We start from the raw sequence: 19,519 nt of genomic DNA, 5'->3' as shown, positions 1-19,519 counted from the left end.
AATAACTACACAAGAGGTGACGATTTGATGCTTTTGTAAAGTCTGTACTGCGCAGCCATAAAATGATAAAATACTGTTTAATCGTCACCTTTTGTAAAATCTTGTGCAAGTATTAAACACCAATTATCACTCGCCAGAGTTGGCGATTTCTCGGACAAAAATAGTATGGGAATTTCACCAGATCCTTTCGGAGGGGGCGCTTATAATCTCTAATCGATAAGTGCCACCCCGGAGAATGGGTCTGCGAGGACGAGACTAGCCAAACACTGCTTTTTCAAAAGTTTATGTATTATCTAATTCATCCAAATAGGAAGGGGTGGCACCAAAAGGCTAGGCCTGCACGAGGGTGCTATGCATCACCTTGCAATGCATGCTATAAAGCAGTTCCTCACAACACAACAAACTGCTCACTTTCAAACTATACTTGTATTGACGTGGATGGACGTCTTGAACGCCAGGATGATTGTAACGCAGAATTCTGAAGTGTCTTTGATAGTGCTATACCCTTTTACAAGACAAATTTTTGTCGTTTACCACCACAAAACATCTTTTCATCAAAAAACTGATGCCAAATTCGGAATCAGAGTATCTGCTTTGCCTAGGATAACTTCATTCAGCCTTACAGGTCACAGAAACTTGCAGAAAACTCGATAACATTTGACAACTAATCACGTGACGTGAAAGTATGGCATCTTTTTTTACTCCCGATGAGCAATATGCTACGACGCCCTGCTGGATACGTTTAGATGAGATTCTTCGTGATCATTTAGGTTGGCTACACCACTCACTTGGCAGTGATGTGTTGGCTCCGAGTGAAGCTGCTGAACAATTTTCTCACATCGTGGGTGATCTTTTATTGGAATATGAGGTCATAAAAGCTCCTAGTCGTGGTGGCCGCCATCGTCCTCGCCGCATCGAGACTACTTTGAAGAATCTATCATTGATGAAGAATAACTCACGCAGACGTATACAGTCCGATGATGGAAACTTTCTCACTTTAGTTCGGACTCACAACAAGGTTCTCCAATGCTATCGTCATCAACAGATTACAAAAGAGATGAGAGAGATTTTGCCTATAAGTGCCTAATAATTGACTACTGTGATGTTGTATGGGTACCTACTAATGTTGGCCATCTTAAGAGACTGGAAAGACTTCATTCACGGTTTTCATCATATGACTCTGCCAGATCTTCTGCATTTAATCTTACTTTAGTTGAACATCGCAGATTTCATATTGCCATACAAGTATACAAGATCTTAAAAAGGCTATCACCCTCCTACTTACTTCCCACCTTCAGGTCTGCTTTATCCGTCACAGGTCGTGCAGGGCGCAATGTCCATCGTTTGTATGTACCTGCTGTGCGATTAAACTATGGCAAACGAAGTCTATATTATCGTGGCACAACTATATGGAACAGCCTGCCTACCTCAATCACCGAGATGAACTCATTAAATAGCTTTAAGCTAGCTTATTTAAGTCATATTTAGTTAATTGTGTGTATATATGTACCTATATTGTTTTTGTATGCTTGTTCAGGGCACAGCTGAAAAACAGCTTTTGCTGATGCTGTCTCCCTGTCTAAATAACATTAAAAAAAAAAAAAAAAAAAAAAAAAAAAAAAAAAAAAGAAAGAACCCGTGGGAATATGCTCACAAGAAGCTCCAGCCATCAGATAGCAGGGAGCCCACCTTTGATTGTGATACAGCCTCTTATTTTTCTTCTACATACTCAGATAACACAGTAACATATGAGTGTTTGCCTTCATGGGCCAGTGAGCTAATTCCTGATTGTGACTCTTCGTTATTTAATGTTGAAAGTATCACGCCCTCACTAGTGAAAGCTACTCTTCAACGTTGTTTGATGAAATCTGCCCCTGGTATCGATGGAATCACATACTATCACTTAATTCATTTATCATCTAGTCACCACTTTATGGCAACACTGTTTAACAAGATTCTGAAGAAAGGAACGGCCCCCTCCAGCTGGGGCATAGCTAGAATCAGACTGATTTATAAGAATGGTTCCACTAGTGACCCCTCAAATTTTCGTCCAATTGCTCTTACCTCAGTGGTAGGGAAACTTTTACACAAAATCCTGAGTAATCGCCTTGAGAGGTATTTGAGAGTCAATAATGTTTTGGATACTAGTATTCAAAAAAGTTTGTGTCAGGCTTGCCTGGTGTGTTTGAACATATCTATACTCTTTCTACAATTTTACAAGACTCTACAACTTACAAGAAGCCTCTGATGATGATGTTTCTTGATCTTAAAAATGCCTTTGGATCAGTCTCCCACCGCCTAATTTTTGATATGCTAAATATAGTTAAAGTGCCCAACTTTTTCTCTTGTTATGTGGAATCGTTTTACTCATTGTTGTTGGTGGTTATTTCAACAAAAAATTGGGAAACAGAACCCATACCATTTCAAAGAGGAGTTTTCCAAGGAGATACCCAGTCTCCTATTATATTTTTGCTGGCCTTTAACCCTCTTTTAAAGTTGGCAAAACCTTTGAATGTTACTCACGGGTATAGAATTCAGTTACCTATTGAGGGATGTGATGATCTTCCTCCCATTGACTCTTTCGTCTATGTGAAATGGAGTGGCTCTAGTGATGAGCCTCCAGGCTGGTACAGAGCTCGGATTGACCAGTATTTTTTGGAAGAAACTTGCAAGATAATATATGATGATAGAGATGAGAATATAGTTTATGAAGTAGTTGACCTGAGGAAAGTTGAATGGAAGCCCTGTTCAAAAAGAGCAAGGAAATATGTCTCCTTTCAGGATACTCCAGCTGTTCGCAAGACCAACTGGAAACAATCACCTAAGTTTGCACCTTTGTTGGAACACTCATTAAAAGGGTATGCAGATGATGTCACTCTGATCTCGACTGATCTTACTATCCACACCTCAGTGTTGCAATCAATTAATAAAAAAGCAGCTGATTTAGATCTCTCCTTCAAGCCAGTTAAGTGTGTATCTTACTTATTTGATGGTTTGAAGATTATTCCTCAGGGAATTTCGTTGTCTAAGGGTGCTACCAGATCCATTGTTGAAGGAGAGACTAAGTTTTTGGGGAAAATTATTGATGTATCTATAAGTGTCACTAAGAAGGTTGCAGGTGCACGTGTGAAGGCTCGCTTGACTAGTTTATTGTCAGCTACTGATTCTCTTCAGATTCGTGGGGAATATAAACTGTGGATATACAGGAATTACATAATTTTACTTCTACGTTTTACCCTTTGTGTTGACTCAGTTTCTGTTTCAACAATTTCACAACTAGAATCAACAGCCACTCGATATCTTAAAAAGTGGCTAAATCTCCCACGCAGTGCAAGCAGAGTTTTACTCTATTATCCTGGTATCTGCTGCCCCAGTATCATGCAAGTTTCCAGAGAAGCCAAGTTAAACCTGTTATCCTGTGTTAGTGCTTCTTCAGACTCCCGGCTTCAAGAGCGGATTACAGTTACAACTTGGAAACGTTGCTTTACAAATACGTGATACTGACTACTCCCCACTAATGTGTGCTCGTGAACAACTATCCTCATTGCCAACTGCACGATCCTTGTACATGAAAGCAAAGAAATTATTATCAAACAATGTCAAATCTAACTGTAACACCCATTTACAGACACTAACAGTCCAGTGTAAATTTGCCGACTCTGCTAAATTGGAGGATTCATGTAAGACCTGGAACAGACTGATAGCAGGGTTCAATCCTGGACAACTGTCTTTCTTACTAAGAGCTGCTTCTGATACACTACCAACAGCAGTTAACTTGAGACGATGGTGCATTCAGTCTGACGTATACTACACGTTATGTGCATCCTCTCGCCCTACGACAGCTCACATCTTAGGTGCCATAAAGGTGCCATAAAGTTGCCATAAAAATCACCAAAGGTCAAATTTGGGATGGCTCTATATATCCAGAAATCTTTCCACATGCATGACCTGTTCTAATATTGTGCCAAATTTCATGCGTTTATCATAAAAGAAACAATTTTGACAAAAATTTCCTGAAATCTGCTGTATCTAGAAGTAGTTACTTACCACACAATCATGACATGCAAAGTTTCACAAGACTACTAGTTTGGTGAATCACTTTGGGGTTAATTAAGGGTGCTCTGTACAGTTCATTCCATGAAATTACCATAACTCTCAAATGGTTTGGGCAAATATACTGTACTTTCTTACTGGATATAAGCTAACACTAGAGCACACTTTAGTCCAAACTAAACTGCTAATTTGCTGTAGAATGCGAGTTATAATTTTCCCTTTAAACTAGAACTAGTCTTACAGCTTTCACACTAGAGCCTTGATACTTTCATGATACACTATACAGAACAGTACAAACTATTGTGTCTTTTTATTTTTGTCTTTTAGCTTCCCAATCATCAGATACTCAACTTCCGGTTTGACACTGCCACCAATCTTTCTTTTCACTTCCATGCTATTTGTCACTAGAAGTTGCTATCAAAAAACTGCAAACGCTCTTTTTTAGCAAAATTATTACAGTAGTTCATCCAACATTTTCATGCCTTTTGGGTGAAAAATGACACACTAGTTCTATTTTAAACATAAGGGTGTAGAATAGCAAGGGGGTGTCTGTTACCTAATGCACAGGTGCTAAAAATTCAGTAATAAGCCACAGACTAATTAACGACCATAATATTTCCATCAATGTAAAAAGATAACCTGTTTCGCCATGTAACTTGGGAATTCTCTTGCAAACTGTACAGAGCACCCTTAAATTGTTCATGCATGCAGCTATCATTTATTGAACATTATACTGCCATAAACAGTTAAATAAAGTTTCTACAATCCACCAAACCTTAATTTGTCCCATCAAACCTTTGTTAAGTCTTGCATAATTATGTGCCTTAAAAGTTGATCTGAAATAATTGCTGGTTAAACAGTTTACACAATAATGTGCTACATCTTCATCTTCCATCAACAGAAAAATTAATGATCACAATACAACAGAGACAATCAATAATTGACTAGATTTATGAAAAGAGGCCTTCCACACTCATCCAATTTACCAACAGTTTGATGTCTCATAACTTCAGAATGGAAAAGGCTGTTACCTTGAAATTTGGTCAGTAGTGAACACCAATATAGTTCAGTGGATGGAGAACATTTCAGGTTAATATGTTTCTTGAACACTAAGTTATGGTCTTCCACTTTCACAGAATAGAATGTGTATGGAAGACCCTACCCATTTTCACAAATCTGCATGGTTACAAATAATTCAGGTGATATACAGTATAACCAAAGACAACATTCTGCAGCCTTTGGTATTAATAATAAGTTATATGAGCTACCAGAAAAGGAAATGGTAGACTAGGTGCCAAAGGGAAAGCAGGATATCCTGGAATAAGTACATCTAATCAAAAACAGCCAAGCTGTAAAAAAAGGTGCGGCCCCCTAAAAGGCCATGGTGAAAAAGATGTGAAATCCAAGGTGGCGGCCAAGAAATGGCTGTGATGGTAGGTTAATGGTTACATTTTAATAACGACAATTCAGGTGAATTTTGTGCCACTTGGTCTTGGCACCAAATTCACCTGAATTGTCGTTATTAAAATTTTTACCATTAACCTACCATCACAGCCATTTCTTGGCCGCCACCTTCGATTTCACATCTTTTTTCACCATGGCCTTTTAGGGGGCCGCATCTTTTTTTACAGCTTGGCTGTTTTTGATTAGATATCACTTCTTTTTGTATTTGTATACTGCAAAGCCGGCCTATGGCTGGCTTTGGGGCTTTTTTAACCCATGTGTTTTTTTCTTTACCACAGGAAGAAGAAAAGAACTTAAAGAAGATTTTTAATGCTTCAATTGTTTTTGATTTTATTAGTAATTATACAAATTATATACATATATTTATTACATGCCCATTATTCCCCACAGGATATTTTTTTGCAGTTGATCTCTCTACTGGGTGACTTGAAATGTAGCTGAACTATATACAGGATGGTTTCTTTGTAGCTGAACTCTCTACAAGGTGACCTCTTCTAGCTGGTCTCTCTACAGGATGATTTGTTTCTAGCTGAACTCTCTACAGGTGATTTGTTTGCAGCTAAACTCTCTACATGATGGTTTCTTTGTAGCTGAACTCTCTATAAGGTGACTTCGTCTAGCTGAACTCTCTACAGGGTGATTTTTTTTGTAGCTGAACTCTCTACAGGGTGATTTGTTTGCAGCTGAACTCTCTACATGATGGTTCCTTTGTAGTTGAACTCTCTACAAGGTGACTTCGTCCAGCTGATCTCTCTACGGGGTGATTTGTTTCTAGCTGAACTCTCTACAGGTGATTTGTTTGCAGCTAAACTCTCTACATGGTGGTTTCTTTGTAGCTGAACTCCCTACATGATGGTTTCTTTGTAGCTGAACTCTCTACAAGGTAACTTCTTCTCTACAGGGTGATTTGTTGTAGTTGAATTCTCTACAAGGTGGTTTGTTTGAGACTGAACTCTCTACATGGCGGTTTCTTTGTAGCTGAACTCTCTACAGAGTGATTTGTTTGCAGCTGAACTCTCTACATAATGGTTTCTTTGTAACTGAACACTCTACAAGGTAACTTCTTCTAGCTTATCTCTCTACAGGTTGATTTGTGTGTAACTGATCTCTCTACAAGCTGATTTGTTTGTAGCTGATCTCTATACAAGTTGATTTGTGTGTAGCTGATCTCTCTGCAGGGTGATTTGTTTGTAGTCGATCTGTCTACAAGGTAATTTGTTTGTAGCTGAGCTATCTATATGGTGATTTGTATGTAGCTGATCTCTCTGCAGATTGATTTGTTTTAGCTGAACTCTCTACAGGGTGATTTGTTTCTAGCTTATCTCTCTACAGGTTGATTTGTGTGTAACTGATCTCTCTACAAGCTGATTTGTTTGTAGCTGATTACTCTGCAGGTTGATTTGTTTCTAGATGATCTCTCTACAGGTTGATTTGTTTGTAGCTGAACTCTCTGCAAAGTGTTTTGTTTGTAGTTGATCTCTCTACAAGGTGATTTTTTGTAACTGACCTCTCTTCAGGGTGATTTGTTTCTAGCTGATATCTCTACAGGGTGATTTTTTGTAGCTGACCTCTCTTCAGGGTGATTTGTTTCTAGCTGATCGCTCTACAGGTTGGTTTGTTTGTAGCTGAACTCTCTACAGGGTGATTTGCTTGTAGCTGAACTCCTTACATTGTGTCTAGTTTGTAGCTGATCTCTCTACAGGGTGATTTGTTTGTAGCTGATGTTATTGTTATGTTATTATCTACTTTACCAGTTAGGCACTGGAGGGTGTACACAGAAGGCAGAGCCTGTTCGAGGTGTTTACCCATAGCCTAGGAGCCTAAGCGAAAATCTTTGAGCTAAATATCCTAAAGTGAAACGGGACAAATACCTAGAAGGGGTGAAAAAAAGCCAACCCCATCGTGACTTGATCCGCAGGCCACCCAGATTCCGGCCAAGCGCCACGCTCTGATCTCTCTACAAGTTGAATTGTGTGTAGCTGATCTCTCTGCAGGTTGATTTGTTTGTAGCCGATCTCTCTACAAGGTAATTTGTTTGTAGCTGAACTGTCTATAAGGTGATTTGTTTGTAGCTGATCTCTCTGCAGGTTGATTTGTTTTAGCTGAACTCTCTACAGGGTGATTTGTTTGTAGCTGAACTCCTTGCATTGTGTGTAGTTTGTAGCTGATCTCTCTACAGGGTGATTTGTTTGTAGCTGATCTCTCTACAAGTTGATTTGTGTGTAGCTGATCTCTCTGCAGGTTGATTTGTTTGTAGCCGATCTCTCTTCAAGGCAATTTGTTTGTAGCTGAACTCTCTATAAGGTGATTTGTTTGTAGCTGATCTCTCTGCAGGTTGATTTGTTTTAGCTGAACTCTCTACAGGGTGATTGCTTGTAGCTGAACTCCTTACATTGTGTCTAGTTTCTAGCTGATGTCTCTACAGGGTGATTTTTTGTAGCTGAACTCTCTACAGGGTGAATTGTTTCTAGCTTATCTCTCTACAGGTAGATTTGTGTTGATTTGTTCATTGCTGATCACTCTAAAGGGTAATTTGTTTGTAGCTGAACTCTCTCCACAGTGACTTGTGTGTAGCTGAATTCTCTAGAGAGTGACTTAATTGTAGCTGAATTCTCTACAGGGTGCATGACTTGTTTATAGCTGAACTTTCTTCAGTGTGACTTGTAATGTTCTGAATCTCTATAGTGATATATTTGCTTAACTCTCCACATGGTGACTGTCTTGCTGAACTGTCTATAAGATTAACTGTTTGCAGCTGAACTCCCTACAGAATAACTTGTGATGTAATAAAATTCTATAATGGAGTAAATAAATTAGCCGAATGCTCTATTAGGGTGACTGTTCTATTAGAGTATCTCGATCTCGCATTTGCTACACGGAGTTGGCTTTCGAATCATAACTCAGTGGTTTGTAATCGGATTCTTCTGTACTACTGCAAGTACTTTCTATGAAGATTATTCCAGCTATACACCGATCAGCTCATTGCTCTAAGCGGTTTGCCTAGTAGGCGTGAAAACTAATACTTTTTTATTCCTAAAAATCGATCGCGTAATTGTGACACAGGTTGGGTTTTGTGTCATATCTCCGTGGTCTTCATCTCGATTCCTTTCAAACCACCAAAAGGCACTCCTACGATGGTTACTCCATCTACATTACAATTTTCAACTCATTCCATGAAGCGGTTTACCCTGTAGGCGTGACAACAAATCGATCTTGTTTTACGCGAATAATCGGTCATAACTCCTGAACCATTCATCAGATTTGTACCAAAGTTGATGCTAGGATTCGCCGTTGGACTCCCTTTCTGTGTGCCAAATTTCAAGGCGATCGGAGTACGCGTTTGCTTGTTATAGCAATTTTTGCAAGTGTGCGAAAAGACGAAGAAGAAAAAAAAAAAAACTTTGGCCACTCGTATCTCGGAAATGGCTAGAGTGATTTCCTTCAAATTTGGAATGTAGACTCCCCTAGCTGGCGGGCAACTCTGCAGCAAATTTGGTTTCAATCGGATGAAGTATCACCGAGATACAAATGTGTGAAAATGACGTTTTCGTTCTTCCTGTCAATATACTCACGGTGTGGCGCGCCGGCTTCTTGGGCCGCACGACACACGATAGTGTGTCTTGATGTCAATATACTCACGGTGTGGCGCGCCGGCTTCTTGGGCCGCACGACACACTATCATGTGTCTTGATATACCGTTGATGTTATAACTATAATACAGATGAGTAATATTTTTTATCAAAATTGATAAATAGCTACTGTATACATATATTTCAGTGTCAGCCGGTAAATTTATCTGTGGTATTACACTAGATAAACTGAAATCAAAATTAATTTGCTACATAAATTGAAGCTGAAATTAGAAATTGTGGCTGATAGTAAAAGTAAAGTAGCAACAAGATTAGCCACAAAACCACTAGCTACTTTACTCAGTGTCTTTCAGATTATTATTGTTGCCACAATTGCAAACTTTCAGTTAATGTTGTACTGTATGTCCATGTGCATAAGGTATAATTATGTGCATTCTAAAATTTTAGTTTTAGTTTGAGTATACATAAATTACAGCTGCATAGCTAGCTACATAGTTTCAACTTTGTATGGCAATAGCAATGGCTGCTACCAACAAGGATGTTGTGTTGGTAGTTAGTTTAGTACTATCACTAGTTAGTCTAGTTCTACTGTTTGGTGTGACTTGGTACTTCCAGTCATCACTGAATCTACTACAACAACAAGTAGAGTATGACAGGGAACTGTTGTTGAAGTTACAGGAACAAGTCAATGTGAGGCTAATGGGAAATGTGCATGGCTTGTACATTACTGTGACAAATTAAGGTGCTTGCAGAACAGGATTACCTTCATTGTAACTTATTAAAGTGAAATATGAATAAGTGCAACATGCAGTTAACCTCATTCCAGCTAGTTACACTATAATAACTATAAGCTAGCTGTACCATGCGGTATAGCTCTGTCTTCCAGCTTTTCGAATAGGAATGGGGGCGTGGCTACACCAGCCTTTTTCTTATTTAACGGCGGACACTGCATGTGCATGATATAATTATGTAGTTATTTAATAAAAGTAAATTTAGCTATAGGTGTATACTATTTTTTTAACTGCATGGAGCACGCCTTGGCACCACCCCAAGTACGGAGGGGTTACAAATGCACAGAGATGTGAATAATTTCTTTTCCCCATCTTGTTCTTGTCGCAAACCAAGATCGAACCAATTTAGCTTTTGCTTACTCCGAGGCTTATCCCATTACAAATTTAGCACTATAGCCTTAGGTTTTACTTGCAGGACCGCTGTACTGCATGCATGTCGCAACTGCTGTTGTCGCAGCTGCATGTTGTTTGTATGAACTTTGTTGTCGCGTTGTGTATACATCTGTAACTGTTGCTGCATGGTACATGTATAGCCATTGCTTCTGCTTCTGCATGTTGCAGCTCTAAACTGCTGTTGCAAGCGTCCATTAATTGCTGTGCCATGTACTAGTAGCTGCTGTTACTGCAATCTGTCACTGCTGTTGACCAGAACGTAGTGGCTGTGTTCTGAAAGAGTTTTGGGAATTGTGTATGTCATTAGGGTCCGCAATCCGAAAATTCAACTTTTACAAATCGATCCCCCTACCATTGTGGGATGTTCATTGTGGTATCCCATTGCTAGATACACCATGAAACCGGAGGCACGATTGTTGTCTTCACAGAAATATCGATTTTAATATTTCGTGAGAAGCAAAAATTATTTTTAAAATTTCGTGCTCCACACAAAGAACAGGATAGAACTTGCTGCTTAGCTAGATATTATCTAGAGTTGATGTAGTTAAAAAGTACGCACAGTAATAAGCAATTAACTCACTGGGTTCTAGGCACAGGGTTGCTTTCTCTCAAAAAGCAGAAAACGAAACACAAATTTTCGAATTCAAACTGCCCTACCAGCCAAGACAAGAAAAGCCAACTCTTCCTCATAGTGATGTGATAAGGTTGGATGCATAGTCTGTCTATGCTGTTAGTCTGGAAAGGATCTGAGACTTCTCACCATCTGGGTGAAGAACGTAAAAATTTTCGTGCGTCATTTCAAGGGATTCTCTCAATGGTACCAAAGTGCTTTCCAGTACTTCTGATGCCACACTGGTCACTTAATTTTGTTTAGAATGATGATAAATGATGGATCAAAACGTTTGGTAGTGGTAGTAGTTGGTGTTTCTGTGATTTCATATGATGCAGTATACCAGCAGCTCACCAGGAGCTCCACCCAGCTCGAATCAAAAATGAAAGATTTTGTGCTTTTTTCGGTTTGGTTTTGGATGTTTTGCAGCATAATGGTGATGTAGAATGATCTAGTAAAGATTTGAAGCTGCTGTGGAGTGTGAGAGGTGAAGTCAAATTTGGACGATTTTGCTGTCTCCTTGATGCATACCTTAGAGCGAAGCGTGGAAGCCGTGGATGAAATAATAATTGACAACTGCTGCTACCAAACGTTCAGGGACATCTTTTGCCATAGTTTTAGTTTATAATTGATGGTTGCTGTGGCTGCAGAAGCGCTGGAAATGGCTAGAAAGCGCGGCATAATTCTTTGATGCTGCAGAAAATTTTAACGCTCGTCACCCAGATGGTGAGAAGTCTCAGATCTTTTCCAAACTAACAGCATAGACAGACTATGCACCCAACTGTATCAAAACACTATGAGGAAGAGTTGGCTTCTCTCACCCTGGGTGGTAGGGCAGTTTGAATTCGAAACTTCGTATCTCTTTGTCTGTTTTTCAAAGAAAGCAACCCTGTGCTGGGCACCCAGCAAATCATTTACTTATTTCTGTGCGTACTTTTCAACTACATCATCTCTGGATACGATTTGGCTAAGTAGCAAGTTTCATCCGATCCTTTGTGTGGAGCACGAAATTTTAAAAATAAATTTTGCATCTTGCGAGCCGGATACTGAAAACAATCTTTCTGTGAAGACAACAATCGTGCCTCCGGTTTCATGGTGGATCAAGCAATGGGATACTACAATGAACATCCCACAATGGTAGGGGGATTGATTTGTAGAAGTTGATTTTTCGGATTGCGGACCCTATGTATGTACATCGTCCTACCTAGCTAAGCAGAAAAGCATAATGCAGGTGGCGGATCCAGGGTTTGGCCATAGATACTATAGCCTTACCTACAGCTATGGTATCTATGGTTTGGCAAAGGGGGTGCACCAAGGTAGTAGGCATATAGGGTCTGATGGGCTGCACCCCCCAGAAGCTAAAACTATTTAATATGTTTCAGGGATAAACATTGTGATTTAGAGTGACTTTATACAGAAATATATAGCTTTCTAAGTGGACTACATACATAGCATAAGTGACAAACATGAGTAGTTGAGCTAGCTATAGCTAATAGTTCTGGACCTACATAGTGCATATCATTTGCAAAATATACTTAGCTGGCTAAGTGTGCTCATGCATGGGATAGTGCTGCAGATGCTAGTTTTTTTCATGTTGTACTCAGTAACTATGAAGGTAGCATTATGTGTGGTGGCTGTTCTATTAGAGTATTTGACTGACTGCTCCATTGGAGTATCTCAATCTTGTATAACGGTTTCCATTGGGGGAGAGGTGGTTGGAAGGGAGGGAATGTTCCCCCTGTGCCCCCTTGGATGCGCCACTGTAATGCAATCAAACAATGAAGGAAAACTGTGACAGTATATACATATATTATTATAACATACAACATGCAATATGCGGTCCATAATGCATGCACAGTATCATCTCCCTGCAGTTAATAATGCTGTAATATGCAAAAAAGCACATTTCAGATCTATTTAAGGCCAGGAAAATTAGGTTCACAGTTTATTATAAATAAAATGCATGAGGGTGGGAATTCATTTTTTTTGTTTCTCATGGAAATCGAAAAGTGACCCGGTCTGCGAAATGGGGTCTTATAGCCTTTCCAATTATCCATGTTTGGCTAATCATAACTCCTAATCTACTAAAGCTATCACCATGTAATTACACCCACAGCTACTGCCAGGTTAGGGTTGTTGAGTGACCAAATGGTAGGCTTGTAACATATTCACCAGTCAAGTTATGGGTTACCATATATATGCAATTGAAAAGGCTATAAGACCCCTTTTTGCAGACCGGGTCACAAATGTGTTATGCTATATAAAAGAAGTCATGTATTACTGATCTGCATTTCAGCTTGATTTACCATACACTAAGTTTTATATGTAAAATGATATTAATTTTATAGTTATGACACTCTAGGTACAATTACCATTGTAAAAGTGTAATGGAGCATCTTTGCTCCATTAAAGCAGCTTTCTTAATTAAAATTACTAACCTTTGTAAATCCATACTACATATCACTTAGTGATATACACATAATATGGGGCACTAGTGGTTTATTGAGATTTTCATTCACATGTCTTGTGCCCTTCAGTTACATGCAGGAAATAACTATGATACTGTTGGTGATAATGTGAAGAGAGAATCACAGTGTTCTTGTCAGGGTAGGCCAGGTCCAATTGGTCCTTCTGGTAAAAAGGAGATCAGGGAAAATCTGGAGTATCAGGACCAAAAGGAGATACTGGACCAAGAGGAGACCCTGGTGATAGGGGACCACGAGGATTAATAGGTTAGCTATATGTGTATAATTATTCAGATCTAGGATTTCCCTAAGAACAAATGGGCCCCAGCTTATATCTTGCTTATATAGTAGCTATTTGTGTTGAAATTAGAATGCAGCAATGCTATAAGTGCATCGGTAAACCAATTGTGTGCAAAGCACACTCACGGTCAACATCAACAGCATGTGTAGCTTGCTACTCAGGCATGGGGGGCATGCTCACCCCTGGGAAAATTTTGAAATTAATGCAGAAATGCAATCTATATAGATATATTTTGGGTTATAGTTGTACATCAAGTCAACCAGACACAATAATATTATACAGTATTATGGGCCATGTTGGTTTGATCTCAGTTATAAAGTGGAAAATAAGTAGACCGCTGGTTCAGCATAGCAGTGGTAATTCTAAAGTTGACATACAGGGAAGGAGGTGTACAGCATAACATGTTATAACAAGAGTTTATAAACTGTTGGTTATAAAATTATAGGTTTAGAATAAAGTAGAATTTCAAGGGTTCTAGGGCATGCATGGGGTTTACAATTAATGCTATAAAGTTAAATAATCATTTAACAGAGTTTAATGGTCCCCGTGGTTATTGTATTTTAAAATCATCCTTGGAAAGTTGTAATTTAAGGCAATAATGTATTTTCATTGTTTATATTGACAAAGAACTTGTATTATACATATATCACTTATGTATAATGTACTTTCAAATGTAATATAATACACATGCACTGGTCACATTTTAAAGCTATTGATTTATAATTATGGAAAATTCAGAAAATGTGTGGAGCTTAATCAGGTTTAACCCAAGTACTAAGTTTGTAGCTACCAGGGGCGGATCTAGGATTTCAGAAGGGGGGGGTGTTAACACGGACATTTATATATGTGGCAAGAAAGTTGATACAACTAGTGTGAGAAGCACACTCAGTATGCAGAGCATGCTCTATATCTAGGGCGGTCTGGGGGCATGCCCCCCACAGGAAAATTTTGCAAATTTGGCCTATTGAGATTGAATTTGGTAGTACTTTTGAGTGAAAATAATGTCACTTTGTTTATGTGATACCATTATTCCCCATACAGCTTGTCAATAAATATAAAAAGGGCGCAGCCATGTAGCTAAAATTCAATCTTAGACTAACATCTTAAAGAACTAGTAGTGGAAACATTTGGGTATCAGCTGCACATGATCAAATTTAGTGTTTTGAAGCTAGTATAGCATAATTTACAGTCTCATGGCTCAACCTACACTAGCTGTCCAAACAGTAGAGAGGGTAAGTGGGAGTGGAGAGGGCAAGTAGACTGACTCACCAGTGTGTGGAGTGCATGTGCACTCAGCTGTATACAATTCTCTAGCTAGGGGAGCTCTAGATCTGGTGGCATATTATATATACTCCCAGAGTCCCTGGAAATTTTTGGAAAATGGTTATCACAAGATTGAATCTAGAACCTACTTTTAACCAAATCTGGGTACAAGATAAATGAGTTCAGTTGGAAGTAATTTTAATTTGAGTTGGGAGTAATTTTAATTAAAAAACAGAACTATACACTGTTTCTTGTTATTGGATTTTAAGAAAATATATAATAGTGGCTTGTCAAAGAGAATAAAGAGTGTATAGTTAATTGAATGTAAGGTCAAAGAGAATATTTAAAACACAGGATTGGATCTACCTGCATATGTAGCCACTGTTCTGAAGTGTAGGTTGCTATTATTATTATTACTATTATACAGGAATTAAAAAAAGCAAAGCCTGTAAATCCTGATCCTATCTTACAATAAATCTATGCTAAACATAATGTCATTGTTCAAGTTGTCAAACAACTTCTTGAATTCATCAGTTGATTGAGCCTCCACAATACCACTAGGAGGGAGTTCCAGTTGTTCACTACACAGTGAGAAAAGTAATTCTGTCGAACCTCTCTAAAAGCAAATTGCTTGAACAGTTTGCAAGAGTGCCCTCTAATTGCTGTCCATGCTCTTGTAACAAAAGTAGTTTCATTCACGTTTAGATGTCCATTTAATTATGTTGTAGGTCATGATCATGTCCCCACAAAGTCTCCAATACTTTAAAGTTGGTAATTTGAGGCATTTTAGACGTTCTTCTGCTATTTCAATCTAACTTTTAAAATGATGGATCCATCCATCATTATAATTTGTTTTACAGCTAGTCTACAAATACAATTAATTTTTGGCCACAACTAACCCCTTTTTAGCACACAATGATCATGACAACATAAATGCTGCAGTATCATTTAAGCTTAAAGTTGAGCTTCAAGGGATTTGATAGTGCAAATCCAAAGCTGCTAGATTTATAATGGGATTTGATCAAGTAAGGGAAACAAAAACGAACAGCTCTCAGCTGTTGCAGCCTTGTAAACTTCATACAATAGCACTTCAAAATATGTGTTACCACTACATCTTCAAACAATTACACTCCAAATGTGTTACCACTACACCTTCACACAGTGTTACCATAACACCTCAACAATTACACCTCAAATGTGTTATGAGTCTATGACTACACCTTCACTGTGAAGGTGTATAGTAGTAACACATTTGAAGTGTAATCGTTTGATACACCTATCATGAGTGTTATGGTTATGCCAAACCTGAGTGCACAAGTTTAATGGCAAATAACGTTACACTCACTGTAGTACTTAACCTTTGATGCATTACCATGGGGTACACTTTAATACCAGACTCATGAAAGCACCATAAGGCTGCCTCGATCCTGTCCTTGTCCCATAGCCTTGGTGATGTTTATATGTACAAAAATGTGTCAACTTGTAACACAAGATTGCATTAGTGTAATGCAGTAAGCATCACTTATTTTTTAATACTCTAATAAAGTACCCAGTCACTTTGTATTGCTCGATAATAGAATGTTCATTTTTGATGCTTATCTAACACTAATATAAAAGCACCTGACAGTTGTATAGCAATGACAATACACATAAAAAATGGTACAAATAGTACGTTATAAAATGTTTATCTTTATCCATTAAAAGTAGCTTGAGGCACACCCTCTGTGCTAAATACATAATTATGTGAAATAATAACAAAATGCACAAAACATAAAAATACTATGGGAGCTCCTCTGGGACACAAACCAAAGTTGTCTAGAGACAATAGTCTGTCTGTCCATACATATGGGGTACTGGCACACTCAATAGGAACACTAACTCTAATCCTCACAAAAGGAAGGTTACTGGGGATTCAGAGTTGATGCACCTGCAGTTATCTTTTTTGTTATCTTTAACCTTGATAGTGTGGTGTTTCTATATACATTAAAATTTCAGAAGGACGTTGTTGGAATCCTAGGAGACCCCCATCATTCATAATGATCATTAGCTCTCTCTCTCATAAGCAATTCTATAGTTTTAGAAACTGTCTGGTTTGCATGGGTATTGCCAGAACTTTAGTTAACAATGCATCATACTGGTAGACCATTAGCCGCTTCAGATATACTGTATTCCCATTGTTCAGTGCATTTTATGTAAAAAGCAATAATAATTATATAACTGTATAATATGTAGCAGTAGTATCACTAGTATGCATGCAAGTGTTTAAGAAGAACAGTTGTATATACACAACTGTATAAAAGAGTAATTGAAACGTACTGCATGTATGGTGTATCGAATAATGATAAAAGTATTATTGCCATCTATACATATACTATGTTATGCACATAATCATGACTTACATTGATTTTGTCAAACAGGAGACCCAGGACTACCAGGACCAAAAGGAGAGGATGGTACTAAAGGAGATACTGGACCAAGAGGAGACACTGGTGATAGAGGACCAAGAGGATTAATAGGTTACACTATCATGTATACACACATCATTGTTTAGTTATCATATCATGTACAGGAGACACTGGATTACGTGGACCAATAGGACAACCTGGTGAACCTGGAATGAAAGGAGCCAAGGGTGATCAAGGTGACACATGAAGGGTTTATGTGTGTACTTGAATGTTATCAAGTGTATTAATAGGAGACAAGGGAGATCCTGGACCAAGAGGATCACCACAACTGACATCTCAAAGAATGAAAGGAGAAAAAGTAAACAATGGTGAACCTGGACCAAGAGGACTGAAAGGAGAAATGGGACATCAAGGAATGAAAGGAGATAAAGGAGAGAAGGGTAGTAGTGGATTACCAGGACCAACAGGACTAACTGGTCCTAAAGGAGCTACAGGACAGAAAGGTGACAGAGAAGAAAGCAATGGAGGAACTGTGTATGTAAGATGGGGACATGATGAGTGTCCGTCGACTGCACAATTAGTTTATAGTGGGAGAGCTGGTGGACCTAATTGGAATCATGGTGGTGCTAGTAATCCACAATGTCTACCACTTGACCCGAACTATCTCTCTCCAATTAGTGGACAAGAACGGAGGGCTATAATGTATGGAGCAGAGTATTATACACTTACTAATAGTTACAGTCATTTTCATGGAAGACAGCACTATGAAGTACCATGTGCAGTTTGCTATGTCACACAACGTTCTACAGTCTACATGGTCCCTGCCAAGTACACATGCCCTAGTGGATGGACCAGAGAATACTATGGGTATTTGATGTGTGAAGAGCATGTTCATCATCCCACTCAATTCACCTGCATTGATATTGCCTTTAAGTCTGTTGGTTCATCAGCTGATCAGGATGGTATGGAATTCTTTTTTGTGGAGGGAAGATGTGGAACACTTCCTTGTCCTCCATATGATAACACCAGAGAATTGTCATGTGCAGTTTGTACCAAGTAACATTGTCAAACCAATGTCATTGTCATCAATACACAATGTATAAATTAGATTTTAACTATGACTATGCACTGAGCCACTGACTGCTAATCCTTAATGATATTTTACAAGTATGCATTAATGTGTTCATATGTTTCTAGTATTTATGTGAAAATACAAAATCACAGTATGATAGTACTGTACAGTAGGGGCATCGAAGGTATGGGAGTGCAGTCACCTTCATTAACACATAAAATACCAAATAAGTTATGTCTAGCCTCCCCAGTTTTATTAAAGTTTAGGCTGCCGAGCAATACACGTACGTATATTTACTATCTTTGTAATAAACCGTCAAGAGTTCATGTCTCACGTAATGAGAGAGAGAGGTTCAGGTGGGATGTACTCTGCTAATTTAACCATGGAATGCAAGAGCTTTTGTCATTATCCATGTAGCAAAATGTGTCCTCTGTCAAGCCTTCAGTGCAGTCCCTCCTCTTGTCAGGTACAGGGTACAATGGTCTCATATGTATATGTGGTATATAATGAAATTCACATGTTTACTGATTCCACTCACCCATTCACATATTAGTACTTTGGGCAGACATTGTCTCCCTTGGGTTACCTATCTGCCTCTGGCATTGTTTAAGGGAGGCTGCACAAGTTGGGCTATAAATAGTGTTGCAATATAATAGAGAGCTGTAGTATTGAAGTTCTGAAGTGTCACAGTGCTAACTTGTAGCAGGTTATTGAATTTCTGACTCTACAAGGCTTGGTGGCTTGGTTCATTTTTGATCATCATAAGCAGCCAGTGACACAAGTATTCTGCTCCTGTAACACCAGGTACTGTATCTTCAGATGCTACACCAATACCCCAACCCTTCAATTCTCCTTGGCAGTTCTTCAGAAAGTGGTTGCTATGATTGCTAGCTTAATTAATACATACTCCAACAACCTTTGGGACATTCAGAGCCCCCTCAACTTCCTGCAGCATATAAGCAGTAGTCAAGGGGCACATGCAAGTCAATCTTATCCCTGCATGGCATGCCCAGTTGGAGTCTGATCTCATCATAGCAAGAAAGTCATTCACAGAATTTCTGGTGGATAAGGCATATCTGTGGACAGCACTTTGGGTTCAGTGAGGGATGGTC

At 38.7% G+C, this 19,519-nt stretch overlaps 2 protein-coding genes across 7 annotated transcripts in view; both read left to right on the top strand.

Annotated features, from left to right (window-relative positions):
* Positions 1-19,519, top strand: part of LOC136263633 (carbohydrate sulfotransferase 15-like) — a 181,836-nt gene that overhangs the window by 97,013 nt on the left and 65,304 nt on the right. The gene's annotated exons all lie outside the window — the stretch shown is intronic.
* LOC136263639 (acetylcholinesterase collagenic tail peptide-like) overlaps positions 1-19,519 on the top strand; it is a 134,270-nt gene that overhangs the window by 107,206 nt on the left and 7,545 nt on the right. The window contains exons 1-5 of one of the 5 annotated variants that reach the window (XM_066058273.1): positions 9,498-9,525; positions 13,508-13,633; positions 17,348-17,446; positions 17,500-17,571; positions 17,626-18,517. In XM_066058273.1, the coding sequence (XP_065914345.1) occupies positions 17,547-17,571; positions 17,626-18,395 (795 nt within the window). In that variant the 5' untranslated portion in view covers positions 9,498-9,525; positions 13,508-13,633; positions 17,348-17,446; positions 17,500-17,546 and the 3' untranslated portion in view covers positions 18,396-18,517. Of the gene's footprint in view, positions 1-9,497; positions 9,526-9,575; positions 9,798-13,438; positions 13,634-17,347; positions 17,447-17,499; positions 17,572-17,625; positions 18,518-19,519 lie in introns of those variants that run through there. The other 4 variants (XM_066058272.1, XM_066058275.1, XM_066058276.1 and 1 more) reach the window with 4 other exon arrangements.

Source organism: Dysidea avara, chromosome 8 (assembly GCF_963678975.1).
Source record: "Dysidea avara chromosome 8, odDysAvar1.4, whole genome shotgun sequence".
NCBI classification, from domain to species: domain Eukaryota; kingdom Metazoa; phylum Porifera; class Demospongiae; order Dictyoceratida; family Dysideidae; genus Dysidea; species Dysidea avara.
This window is presented reverse-complemented; position numbering and strand designations above follow the sequence as displayed.